This window comes from Aotus nancymaae, unplaced genomic scaffold, assembly GCF_030222135.1.
Source record: "Aotus nancymaae isolate 86718 unplaced genomic scaffold, 86718_ANA_hifiasm-v0.15.2.pri h1tg000012l, whole genome shotgun sequence".
In the NCBI taxonomy this organism is placed as follows: Eukaryota; Metazoa; Chordata; class Mammalia; order Primates; family Aotidae; genus Aotus; species Aotus nancymaae.
Window position 1 is genome coordinate 8,989,987 of NW_026988423.1, and position 13,825 is coordinate 9,003,811.

Genomic DNA, 13,825 nt, shown 5'->3' on the forward strand with positions numbered 1-13,825 from the left:
TCTCTCTCTTAAAATTTGTCTGCCAAAACACTTTGGCTTTAATGGACCATATTTAAGGCCAGAAGCCTATTAGGAGGAGAAAGAGTCTGAGCTATTCTCAATGGACATAGACCAACAGGCCAGTAGAAAAATACAGAAAAGTGTTGTAATAACATCATTTCAAACAAGAAAAAACACACAATTGAATGTACTGGTGGAAGCAAATAAACCAGAGGAGTGATGTCAAACTGGTTCACATCCAAATTGTAGAGGCAGTCCAATATTCCACCTAAAACTGATTAAGAAATGAGTTATGAGACTGCATCATAACCCAAAACACCTCAAACAAAAGTATCCATTCTCCCTTAAACCTGTACTCGTACTGCTTTCTACAAAAGTGGTTGTTATGTCTTAAAGGTATTATGTTGGTGTTATGGTGTTTCTAATTATGGACCATTCAACTTACTCATAACCAAACATTAGCACTAATAGTGCTTGATATTTTAAAGGAAAAAAAAATATTCTCTAAGCCTATCCAACACCATTCTAACATGCCAACCCTGCTCCATCCATGAACAATTGAGAACAGATGCATCACTGAACACATTAAAAGTCAAATGAATGTAGAAACCAAAGGTTCACACTTCAATTTTAATGCTGAGCAGAACTGCATGAGTTTGCAATAAAGTAAATCACGCTTGATGGATTATTTTCAAATTAAAACTGGAACCAGGGTTACTGCATGTTATTTTTTCATTTACAATGTTCTGATGTAGAATTCACTTACTGTTTAATAATTCACCATCATGTAAAAAAAAAAAAGCCAATTATATATGTTTTTAAAGCAAGATTTTTCCTTTTCTAAAAACTTAATTCTTAAGAGAAAAAAATTTAAAAAACAATAAATTGATGCCATTCATAGTACTTGTTCTATTCTGTCATTCACACTTGGAAAAGGGACAGAGACAAACTTAAAGAAAGTGAAAATTGATCCCAAAAGGTAATATGCTACAAATAACTGAAGGATTCAGTGATATTTATGTTAATGTATAGACAAAATCATCCAAATGTCTCTGTGAACCTGACCTACAGCATTCAGTTATTGTGTTTTATTACGCATCTTTCTCAGTTGTTACTGTTTTTTTGTTTGTTTGGTTGGTTGGTTTTAGAGATAGAGTCTTGCTTTATTACCCAGGCTAGATTGCAGTGGTGTAGTCATGGCTCACTGTAGCTTCAAACTCCAGGGCTTAACAATTCTCTTGCCTCAGCATCCCCAGTACCTGGGACTATAAGCACATGCCACTACAGCAGGCAAATTTTTACTTTTTTTGTAGAGACAGGGTCTTGCTTTGTTGCCCAGGCTGGTATCAGATTCCTGGCTTCAAGAGATCTCTCACTCCAGCCTCCCAAAGTGTAGGGATTACAGGCATGAGCAGCTGCACTTGGTCTCTTATAGCTTTTAAATTTTTTGTCATCTCTACCTGACTATAAGCTCCAGACGGTTCAAGGACCCTGTCTGTCCTCCTTACCTTTGTATCTACTAATCTATCAGAGTATCTGACAAAGAACAGGAACTTACTATTGTTTCATTAATGTATGAATAAGTAAAGAAGATTGATTGTGTGTGACCCAACAACTAAAATTAACTACAATGTAGATTTTGGCTCAATATAATGTTGAATATTTCCTACCAGTCAGAACCATTTACAGTTGAGAATGGCTGCTGAGGTGTTTAAGTAGAGAAAATACTGCAAATAAGCAAGATTGTAGCCAACAGGATTCACACTCTTGGGTCCTGAGTTGGACCTTTTGATTTTGCAGATGCTTGCGAGCCCTGAGGCTCTATGATTATAACACAGACCCTTCCCAAATCTGGGTCATAATTGAAATTAAAATTATCAGGACTTTTTTTTTCTGTGATAGAATTTGTAGACAAATTTTCAAACCAAAAGAAGAAATTATTTTCTTTAGCTTTAATTCTGAAAACAAGTTTAATTCTCACATACCTTCTATTTGACTATACATTTACCTTGCTTCAGTTGAATCAAAAGGCAATGTAGTATCTGCTTTACTCTAAACCATTTACCTTTTCCTATTTACTATGCTGTCTTTCAAAATGCATGGCCCAATGGTTGACTTAATAGATCCAAAATGGGATTTCTTACTAACAAGGACTTTAACATTTTGAGCATAAGGTAGGAACAAACCATGTCATAAGGAATTAATGAAGTTCACTCACCCTCACTGAATTTGATCATAGAAAATTGATCTTTATACTTCATGAAACCAGTGTCTGCTTTTAATCATAAAGTGGTTAAGCTACTCACCACCAAAGAATAATAAATCTTGAACCCAGGTTTAGCCACAAAGTAGTCGTCGGACTTGAATGTGATTTTAATTTGGTTTGTTCTTGATTTTATCCTTGGAGGAACTTCCTTGTGCCCACACCATCGTCCTCTAATAACGGTACTGGTTTCAGATATATCTTCAACTTCCACGAAATCATACCTAGAATCAATTGGACATAATGAACATGTTTTGATTAAAGTAGATTTTGAAATTCATACTTTCACTGAGAAATTAAAAGTAGCATATGTCATTTTTCATGACTACAATCTGAAATGAAAATTATAGTGTACAAAAATGTTAAAGGAAAGCTGGTTTTTGGATTAGGTTTGCAAATTCAAACTTCAGTAATCTATTCTGAGAAAAGCTTTACATACAATTAGCCATGACTGTTTCTAAATCTTCAATAATAAAAATGGGTTACTTTCTGAGCATCTGGCTTTAGAAAGTTTTCTTGGAAAAACCAGTAAGTATAATCTGTTGGCATATTTTAGGAGATGTAGCTCTAGTTATATGCCCATATATTAACTATATGAAGTTTTTGAAACAAATATCCACTCTGAATTAATTTAATTCATTCGGCGCTTTCTTGAGAAAGTAAATGATCTATATCTATATAGCTTACAAAATCAGCAATGTTATTACAGAAAATAAATGAATACACACATGATTTGCTATATGCTCTTTTTGGAAACTATCTTTTGGAAGGATCACATCACAAGATATGAAACTTATCATAAGGGAAAGCATGTAACTGAGGAGAGATATTTGCTAACCAATATTGGAAAAATCTGGGCTGGTTAAACCAGCGTGTGACTGAGCTTAAGACCATAGTGCACTTGTGGCATTGGTGGAGACAGTAGAATCCTGGGATTGAAGAGGACAGCAAAAACCTCCTTAGTCATCCTTGTGGCTATTTGGTCTTCGAAGTACCTCCAAAGTGGTACCTCATTCTATTACATAGTAGGACACAGCTTACATCTTATAGGGAGCATTTATTCTATTTTCAGCTCCCTAAGATGTTAGACGATTCTACTTGATAAGCTTAACTATTTCTTTCAGTTTTGGTCATCAATATGTGATTCCTGCACTCTACCTTTTCCACAGTGACTTCAGATGCTAAAGTCACAGGCAGATGATGGACATTCAGAGGGAACAGTGGCAGAAGTCTCACAACCATATTACAGAGTTCTGTCACAATCATCAGAAGGAATCATCATAAGAAACATTTTTTTCTGAAAACATAGAGATACCAATTATGGCTTTCCTGGTCTTATTCATGCACCTCAGGTCTCTACTGGATTGGGCGAGGTGATCTAAAGAGAAAGTAAAAAAGAATGATATTGTGACTAAATTTCTCTAACAGTGATTTACAAGGCCCTTATGTCCACTGCCTCAATTTTCTTATGGATAAAATAAGAAGGCTTATATAATTTTACCAGCTTCATATCTCTTGGGTGCTGTGTAAATTAATTACTTAATGTTTGTATGGTGCTTGGAAGGTGAAAAGCACTAACAAAGTATCATTATTCAAGCAATAAAATATTACAATGTAAACATCAAGGAGGCTTTGGAACAGATGGTAGGAAATCAATTCCATTTTATTTTGTATACAATGTGAGTAAATCACATTTACTGCACAAAGCATAAGTATACTTGAAACTTTTAATAACACAATAGGTCACTTTTGTTTAAAGAACACATCGGTGTGACTTTAACTCTAAACCTGAAGTCAACAGAGGACTATTTTATTTCTTAGGGAGGGTTCTGAGACAAGTCTCTGGTCTCTTTCCCTTCTTTCTTTGTTCTTTTCTACCTGCTATCCTTCTATTTCCTTCTATAAATTTTGAGGAGCAACTAGATTTGATGAATGGTCCAGAAAGGAAACCATCCTGAGTCCTCCTCTCCTATTTTCAAGAATGTCAAAAGGACTCACTGCTGGGATCAAAACTCCAGCTCAGTAGTAGAGACCTGGCTTCCCTTCTGTGATATTGTGATAACACGAAATATAAATATTTGGTCTTTTTTTCAAGGCTCCTAAAATCTTTGGAATTTCTGAGTGTTAGGGTAAGAGGAACATCTTTTGTTATCCATAATAAGCCCCCTTCCAACCATACCAGAATTTATCCTAATGAATAAATTCATTGCCTCTTGGAAGCACCTGTTGGAAGGCCCCTAGATGGCTTCAGAATGGGGACTGGTCACGAGAAAGACAAGACATGATTAGAGAGTTGTAACTTTTGGCTGTACCTGTGGACCTCTGGAGGGAGAGGGCCTGGAAATGGAGTTCAGTCACCAATGATTTAATTAATCATGCCTACACAATGAGACATCCATAAATACCCTTCCAGGCGGGTGAACACATCAAGGTGTTTGGAAGGTTGCAAACCCAGAGAAGGCATTCTTTATACACATCTTGCCATGTCCCTCTTCCATTTGGCTGTTCCTGAGTTGCATCCTCTATAATAAACTGGTAATAGCAAGGAAAGTATTTCCTTGAGTTTTGTGAGTTGTTCTAGCAAATTTTTCAACCCAAGAAGGGGGTTTGGGAACCCCTATTTATAGCTGGTTGATAGAAGTAGGAGAGGCTTGGAAGCTGCAACTGACATAGAACATGGAAGCAGTCTTGTGGGACCGTGCCTTAACTTGTGGCATCTGACACTGATTCCAGATAGCGTCAGAATTGAATTGAATGGGACAATACCAGCAGATGTTGGAGAATTAACTGCTGTGGGGAAAAAACCCTGACCTCACAAATTTGGTATCAGAAGTGTTTTGTGGGCAGAAACAGATCATGGTACCCTTCATTTCATCGCCTTTAATAATCTTTTAATAGTGTTTTTTTTCTTATGATTTTTTAAGCACAGAATATTAGCTCTCTTTTTCAAGGTTGAAAAGACGCACGATCAGCATTAGTTTATCCTCTTTGTAAATATTAACTGGCTCTTCCTTAATGTATTCATCTCTGCTTTCTGGCATACATTACCCTCTGTGGTCCTAGAAAGTAATAGTCACTGCTGTTATTCTCAGCAAAATAGCAACATAATAAAAGCTGTCAGCATAATAAACATGCAACAGAGGACAACCAAATTTGAGGCACCTCATTTTATTATTCAAAGAAAAATAAACCTGCTGAAAGGATTTAGCAGTTCAGTAGTTCATTGGCAATGCAGAACAAGTGTGTGCAGTAAAGCACAAAAAAGAAAAAAAAATCTTCCTCAAGTCTTATACATGCTAATTAAGTGAGTTAAATGCTGTGAGCAGACATTGAAAGAACAACAGCCCAGGCTTTCTTTGATAAATATGCTAAGAAGGGAGATTATCAGACACAGCTTTCATCTTCTACTTGTGACCCAGAAACTGCAGGAAACAGACCCTTCTGTGGAGCACAAGGAATCTGGGATGGGCTTTCTCTTCCTTCCCTCCCATATATGAAGCCCTCACTCTATGAACTCAGGGTCAGACCCTGAGAGGTTTCCCCACCCATCGTCTCCCAGTGCTGACATAATTCATTATGGTTACGAAAGCCTGGATCAGCTGGACCGGGCAGGGGTTTATGCTCCCTAAGCCCATGGCAGGCTTTGACCAGGGTCACATGATGCAGCTGCAGGTGACCCGGAATGCTAGATACCTGTGCACAAATGCCGTTCTATGCCTGGAAAAGGACAGGACCTCCGGATTCCATCCTTCTTTGGAGGTCACGCAGTCCTCACAGTTGACAAGTGAGTTTCTGTGAGTCCTGCCAGGATATTCGGCCCTCTGCAGCAGCAATCTATGCTATCTTCTCTGTTAGGGTTGACATAAAGGCTTTTTGAAAAAGAAGTGACACATGTTGGGTCCATTTAAAAGGTTCAAAAGGAATGTTTGATGTGATGCTTTAAATTTTTTTTTTTCACCTTGAAATAGTACCCTAAAAGGTTTTCTTTTTCCCCACTTACCTACAGATATCATTTTCTGCTTCCTCTAATCCAAACCGATTGTCAAACACTAGCTGTATCCTTGTATTCTCCTGAGAGTGAAGCCGCCATGTCAGGAGCAGGTTCCTGGGGTAGCTGTTCGGGAATCGAGGACTCTGCACGTAGCCATTTCCTTTCACCTGGATGGTCTCATCTCTTCGGTACAAGTCTGTGAGGTGATTGCTCTCTGTTAGTAGTCACAACTTGTAGAAATTAGTATGTTGCTCCAATTACAGGAAAGTAAAAAGAGAGAACAATTTATAACACATCACATTTCAAAACGCTTCTTAATTTTGCTAAAAAACATTAAGACTAAATGGTAGCCTCTGGTTAAACAAACAACATATTTTTCTACTATTATTCTTGACCTACCCAAATTCCTCACGAATATAGACTTGATGTCTAATACTTCATACTTGGAGAGTAGGGTTTCTTAACATCCTTCTTGACAAGCAAAAACTAACAACCATCTCAGAATTCAGGTTCATTTAGATTGCAATTATATTCAGCAAATAATTTCAAATAGTTCATCCCTCCTTTTCCATGAAATGCAAATAAACTTTTTTTCTTACACTGATCATGTAGCAAACTATGTCCAGTGACAAGCATCTGAGATACTCAGTAAAGACTGCTGAATGAATGAATGAGTGAAAAACAAAAGACTCTAGTGATGTTTAATGACCATTTATTTTGTATTCAAATGACCTTTTCCAATGGGTAACCTTCTGGTTAAAGAAACAACACATCTTTCTTCCAGTATCCCTCACCTCCCTAAATTCTTCCCAAATCCACCCTTCATGTCTAATTTTGTACTTCGGATGCTCTCTTAATATCATTTTTGTCAAGGAAAGACTAACAACTGTCTCAGAACTGCAGTTCATTTAGTATGGATTAAAATCATACTAAAATCATGGATTGAAATAGTTCATCCTTCCACCATCAAAAATCATAATTTTTTTGTCTTGGTTCTTCTATGACTGAAAATAGGTCCAGTTCCTATTGTATTTTCTCTATGTTGTTACCCAGATAAAAAGAATTTATCTGGTTTTTGTCCTGGGCTCTTGGAAGAGAGTTTCAAAACCCTTGGAATTTCTCACGTGATAGAAATGTTTTTGTTACCCATGATATGACCCCTGGGACCACGTCTGAGTTTATGCTAAAGAGCTAACTCACTGGGGGCCCACAGATAGCTTCAGGATGGGGGTCAGCCATGCCAGGTAGACCAACCATGTGATTAAGGGTTAGGGCTGGGAGCCATATGATATTCAACCTGATCTCTCCCCCAACCTCTGGGGATGAAAGAGGGATTGAAGATTGAGTTCACTCATGTTGATAATGATTCCATCAGTCATGACTGCATAATGAAACTCCAGTGAAAACTCTGGACACCAAGACCTGGGTAAGCTTCCTAAATGGGGATATACATTGATGTGTCAGGAGGCTGATGTGTCCTGAGGACACAGAAGCTTCATGCTTGGCACCCTCTTGGACCTTATCCTATGTGCATCTTTATTTAGCTGGTCCTGATTTATATCCTTTATAGCAGAATTTTGATTGTAAGTATAGTGTTTTTCTGAATTCTGTGAGTTGTTCTAGCAAATATCAAACCTGGGGGCTTATATGGACTCTCAAATTTATACCCAATTGGTCAGAAGGGCAAACGATCTGAGGTCCCCAAACTTACAGCTGATGTCTCAAATGAGTATCATATTGTGGTGCTTGTGATTATAACCTGTGGAATTTGGCGTAACTCTGGGTAGGTTTTATCATAATTGCATCATACAGTGGATCCCCTTTTTATCCCTCCCAATATTCATATTCTGTTGCATTTCAAATTTTGGCTTTTTAGGCCCCACCATAAACAGACCTCCAGCCACAGTCTATTTATGTTCTCCTGCAGGGAGTTTACTTTGAGGCCTATAATTCAGTGAGCCTGGTCAGGGGAGCTAAGCTTGCTGGAGGAAACCACTATAAGGTAGGGTTTCTGAGGGTGGCTGTTAGAGCTTCCAAAAATAAGAGAAAGAGGATAAGAATTGGCAGGCGAAGTACAAGTCTCTTTTGCAAATGATTTTGTATGTGGAAATTTAAACTTTTAGGGACTCATTTAATGTTAATGTGTTGCAGCTTGTCCAGCTAGACTTTGTGTGTGAGAGAGAGTCCGAGGAAAAGCAACAGGTAGTTGAGGGATGTCCTCATTCCCTGCCTCTAGATAGAGTCAGTGGCCTACAGTCATGGCACCGCTTCCAACAAGCAGATAACTCCTGAGGAGCCGAAAATCATTTTTGCCCATTGAGTCTTTTCTCTTCCCTTGATCTTATGCTTAAAGTTTAGCTGTGAAAATTAGTGTCTACCTATTTGTCATACGGGGCTTTGAGGAAATGTGTCTTGATATGGTCTGGCTGTGTTCGCACCCAAATCTCATCTCTAATTGTAATCCTCACATGTCAGGGGAGGGACCTGGTGGGAGACGACTGGATCATGGGAGTGGTTCCCCATGCTATTCTCATGATAATGAGCAAGTTTTCATGAAATCTGATGGCTTAAAAGTGTGGTGGTCCTCCACAACCCCTGCCTCCTGCTGTATGTAAAAGGGGCCTTGCTTCTGCTTCACCTTCTCCTGCGATTGGAAGTTTCCCAAGGCTTGGCAAGCCATATGAAAGTGTGAGTCAATTAAACCTCTGTTCTTAATAAGTTGCCCAGTCTCAGGTAGTTCTTTATAGCAATGTGAAAAATGACTAATATAGGTCTGAACGTGGTTTTCTAGATTGACTGATTTGAGCTATTAGTCAATCAACAATTACTTATTAAGCACAGATTAACCATATTGTATTATAGTATTTTCAAGATTTCTATCATTTGAGTATTACTCTCACAACTTTTGCCATATTTTCATACCTCCAGTGCTATGAATTAATTTATTCATTTCTTTCTAAATTAATATTTCAATCAAAAGCAAATTTATTCCAAAAAAAACATTATGCCAATAATATAAATGGCAAGCAGCCATGATTTGCCATGCACAGAAGGTAACCATAAGTCTAAATATATAACTATTAAATTTAAAAATATCTATCTCAGGTATTCAGATTCCTCATTTGTATAAGGGAATTAAGCAGCATATTTTCTCTTTGGTTTCTTTCATGGGTATTATATATTCTTTCTTTATAGTTTCAGTTGCTATGTTAGGTTAGAATATAATTTTAAAATGTTTAAAGAATGGTTCTTATCTTTGTACATTTGGAAAACAAAGTTGATGAATACTACACAAATGTAAACAGGCAAAAGGGAATATTAAGTGCTGAGTGTAAATGCTGTGGTTGCTCAAAGGCCAAGGGAGTAGCAAGGGCTAATGTGGAGAATTCAAGGTGTGTTCATACGATCCTTGCAAGAGGCCTGGCCAGAGCAGAGTCCAGGATGGCTCAAGTGAGACCTAAGGGCTACAAGCTTTAAAGAAACTATGGAAATATTTGAAAGCCAGGCAGAAACATCTGCACTTGATATGTGTACAACAGAACAGCCCTAGTGTGGTGAATAGTTTGTTAAAAAGAAGATTAGCCTGTTGGTTCTACAATAGACAAACTGGAGGGAGAGTGCCTGCAGCATCAAGGCCTCCTAGGAGCTAGAGGTGAGGGTAACAAGGTCCTGTTCTAGAAGGGCAGGTGACAGTGATGCCACTTTGGGGGAAAAATAGAAAAGACCTTTCAGAAAGGAATGTAAAAGTGTGGGTCAGCGGTAGCAGCAGCATGCTAACCCTAGAGCCTGGGCTCAGTGTGGTACTATTGATGTTCAGGGATGCGGCCAGGGGAAACATTTTAGAGAAATGTAAGTTTGGTTTTGAAGTGGTGATGAGTAATTCAAGTGGAAATTTAGCACACTTTAGGGGTTGTAGAGCTAGCTGGGAGGACAGATCAGACACAAAGCCTCAGCTTAGAGAGGGGAGAGGAGGTCCTGGGAATCAGTGATCCCTCTGAAGAAGTGTCCTAAGAAGAACAGGTGAAGCTTGGTGCTGGCAGACATACCCTGGGAGTGGCAGGTGACAGAAGAAGTGCCTGTCTGGAGCAATAGCTGAGAAGGAAGCTGTGTGTAAGTCAGGCTGACCAGAAAAGGGACAATTTCAAGGACAGAATGGTCAATAAAATCACATGCAAGAGCAAGACCAGGGGACAAGAGATGGAGAAAATACCATAGAACTTGGCAATAATAAAGTCAATGACATCCTTTAAAAGTACACTTTAGAAATTTTGTAAGTATGAAAGGGGCCTCTTTTTTTTCTAAAACATCATTAAAGTCTATACTGTCTTAAAGGTATTAACTCTGGTTATCAATGAATACCAATTACATTTTTATGAAAGTGTAGAAGGGGTGGGGAGAGGAACTTTTCTTCTTATGTAGTTTGATTAAGACAGTACAGTCAGTCCTCCATATCCATGAGTTCCACATCCATGGATTCATAAACCTCAAATTAAAAATATTTATTTAAAAAAAGGATGTTTGTGTCTGGGCTGAACACGTACAGACTTTTTTTCTTGGCATTATTCCCTAAACAATACAGTATAACAATGTTTACATAGCATTACATTGTCTCTAGAGGTGATTTTAAGCTGTAAAAGAGGATATGCATAGTTTATATGCAAATAGTACATCATTTTATATGAGAGGTTTTGGTATCTTTATGGTATGTGGAGTGGGAGGGGGTTCTGGAACCAATCCCTCATTAATACTGAGGTATGACTATATTTGTTTTCAATTTTGCAAATTTGTCACAGACCTATGCTGCAGTATATTCAACTATAGGGGAAAAATAACAGTATTTCAGATTATTTTTCCTTAAAAAATTCTGCCAAAAATACATCCGAACAAACAAAATATGAACAACAGCAAATACTGCTAATCATGCTTATTTTGTGCCTGGCATTGTTCTAAGCAATTTATATACTTCATTAGTAGTGTCTAATCAGTTTATATAGGTGATCTCTTGTGTGTATACATATGCCCATACATATTTATAACCACTTTGAAATAGGTATTATTACCACCATTTTTTTGTTTTGTTTTTGGAGACTGTGTCTCATTATGTTGCCCAGGCTGGAGTGCAGTGGTGTAATCTCGGCTCACTGCAACCTCTGCCTCCTGGGTTCAAGCAATTCTCTTGCCTCAGCCTCCCAAGTAGCTGGGATTATAGGCATGCACCACCCATACCCAGCTAATTTTTGTATTTTTAGTAGGGACAGAGTTTCACTATGTTGACCAGGCTGGTCTTGAACTCCTGATCTCCAGTGTTCTGCCTGCTTGGCCTCCCAAAGTGCTGGGATTACAGGCATGAGCCATTGTGCCCAGTTCATTACCACCATTTGACAAATGAAGATTCTGGGGAACAGAGAGGTCTAGTAACTTGCTCAAGGTCACAGAGCTAGTGAAAAGTAGAGTCAGAATACAAGCCAGGCAATCTGGTTCCAGAGTAGATGTTTCTAATCACTGTGCTAGAGAAAGTGTTCTTCCTTCTTAGTCTGAAATTTGCTTGAGGCAATTTTGATTCTTTGTTCTCTGTAATCCACTTCTAAATCATATTATTTACATATAAACTGCATGCCAACTCAGGGCTATTCTTAACAGAAGAGTTATAATGAATTATAGATACAAAGAAGGACCTATCAGGTTAAACCTAAGAAAACTACGGAAGTATTGTATATAAAGTCACATTCCTAAACAAAGGCATTTACTTTGGTGTTCCAATAACAGCTAACATTTCTGCAGCAATTACTATTGCCAGGTACTCCAATAAGTGGTTTAAAGCCATTACTTCATTAAATCCTTACCACAACCCTATGCCATTGGTAATATCCCTACTTTACAAAGGAAGTTCTGAGAATTTAAGAAACGTGTGACCTCAGCCACAAAGCTCATGGTGGAATCAAGATGTGACCTTAGTCTATTTTCAGAGCACACATGCTTAACCAGAACACTGTACTAGCTGTTAAAGTATAAAAATAGGGGGAAAAAATCACCTTTCACAGAGGGAATAATTTTTATGTATGTTTATATAACAAGAATATAGCTTTATTTTACATTTCAATACAGGAAAAGGTACACATCTTCATAAACTCTGAGCTATGCATTTGACTTAAAGATAGCCAATTAAAATTTTTAAAAGCTAAAATGTTATATAATTTTCAATTTTATTCCCAGTTGTTTAACAAACAGCTCACCCAACCAAGTATCCCAGGAGCTCATGAAAGTCACTGTAGGCACTATCACTTATCTCTGAAATCCATCTAGACCAATGGTTTGCTACGTGTGGTCTTCAGAGCATCATCATTAACATCATCTAGGAGTCTGTTAGAAATGCAAATTCTCAGGCCCTACTCCAGACCTACTGAAGCAGGAATGCTGAGCATGGAGCCAAGCACTATACATATTAATAAGCCTCCCAGGTGATTCTGATGCACCCTAAGGTTTGAGAACCACTGACCATGTCACGCTTTCTATTTTGCTTCTTATTCCTGACTTTCCTGCTACCTCCTTGCTTTGACTCTGTAACTCAAGTCTGATTTTTCATCTTCTGTCCTTGACTGATGACTTGTTGATACGAACAGGAGACAGGGAAATACTGGGTGGAAGAGGGTGGTTCCCCAGCAAAGGTCCCACCCTCAACGCTGGAAGTCCGCAGCCCTAAATGGGAACAGCCATTCCTGTTTTTGTGCCCAAAAGTTGCTTTGTGCCTGCCACCCCACCCTGTCCTATACCCATAAAAACCCCAGACCCCGGCTTCAGAAGCAGATGAGGAGGAAATGAACAGAAATGCAGAAGAATGGCCGAATGGCGTGGCAGAGAGAAGAGAAGGATCATCTGAGCATTGAGAGGAGTTCAGCTGGGGACAGCTAGAGAGGAGACCGTCTGTTGGACAGCCAAACCCCAGGGAAGAGCATATTCCCCCTCCATCCCCCTTCCAGCTCCCCATCCATCCTGGTGAGAGCCATCTCCACTATTCAATAAAACCCCAGCATTCATCCTTCAAGTCCATATGCAACATGATTCTTCCTGGATGCTAGACAAGGATCTGGGTACCAAGAGGGCATGGAAGTGGTTAACACTTAAGCTGTCTGTGGATAGCAAGGCTAAAAGAGCACACTGTATCACGTGCTTATTTGGACTTTGGAAGTCGCAGATACTCACCCCTAGACGTTGCCGTGGGGATGGAGCCCAGGGGTCTCATCTGCATGCTCCCCATCCTGTAAGGGGTTTGAGTGTGCATGACAGCCAAACAAAAGGAGCCACATTCCTGTTGCATGTCCTACAACGGGAGTCAGGGAAATATCCCGTTTCACTGTCTCAGACTCACTTGTCTATTTCTGACCTTGGAACCTCCTCCAGGACATCATTTATACAATGTCCTAGAGCAAGAGGCTACACAGCTTGGTGTGTTCGACTCTCTTCGACAGTCTCACCCCTTATCCAGCTTTCCCCATTCATGAAGAACTCACCCCTGGCCCCAATAAATGTATGTGATAATCCATCATCATCTACAATAATGCTTAAGGAGAAAT

At 38.8% G+C, this 13,825-nt stretch overlaps 1 protein-coding gene across 2 annotated transcripts in view; it reads right to left on the bottom strand.

Moving 5' to 3' along the window:
- PDGFD (platelet derived growth factor D) overlaps positions 1 to 13,825 on the bottom strand; it is a 248,706-nt gene that overhangs the window by 82,775 nt on the left and 152,106 nt on the right. The window contains exons 2-3 of one of the 2 annotated variants that reach the window (XM_012455329.3): positions 6,264 to 6,450; positions 2,307 to 2,487 (exon numbers count right to left, since the gene is read on the bottom strand). In XM_012455329.3, coding sequence (XP_012310752.1) covers positions 2,307 to 2,487; positions 6,264 to 6,450 — 368 coding nt within the window. Of the gene's footprint in view, positions 1 to 2,306; positions 2,488 to 6,263; positions 6,469 to 13,825 lie in introns of both variants that reach the window. The other variant, XM_012455321.3, reaches the window with a different exon arrangement.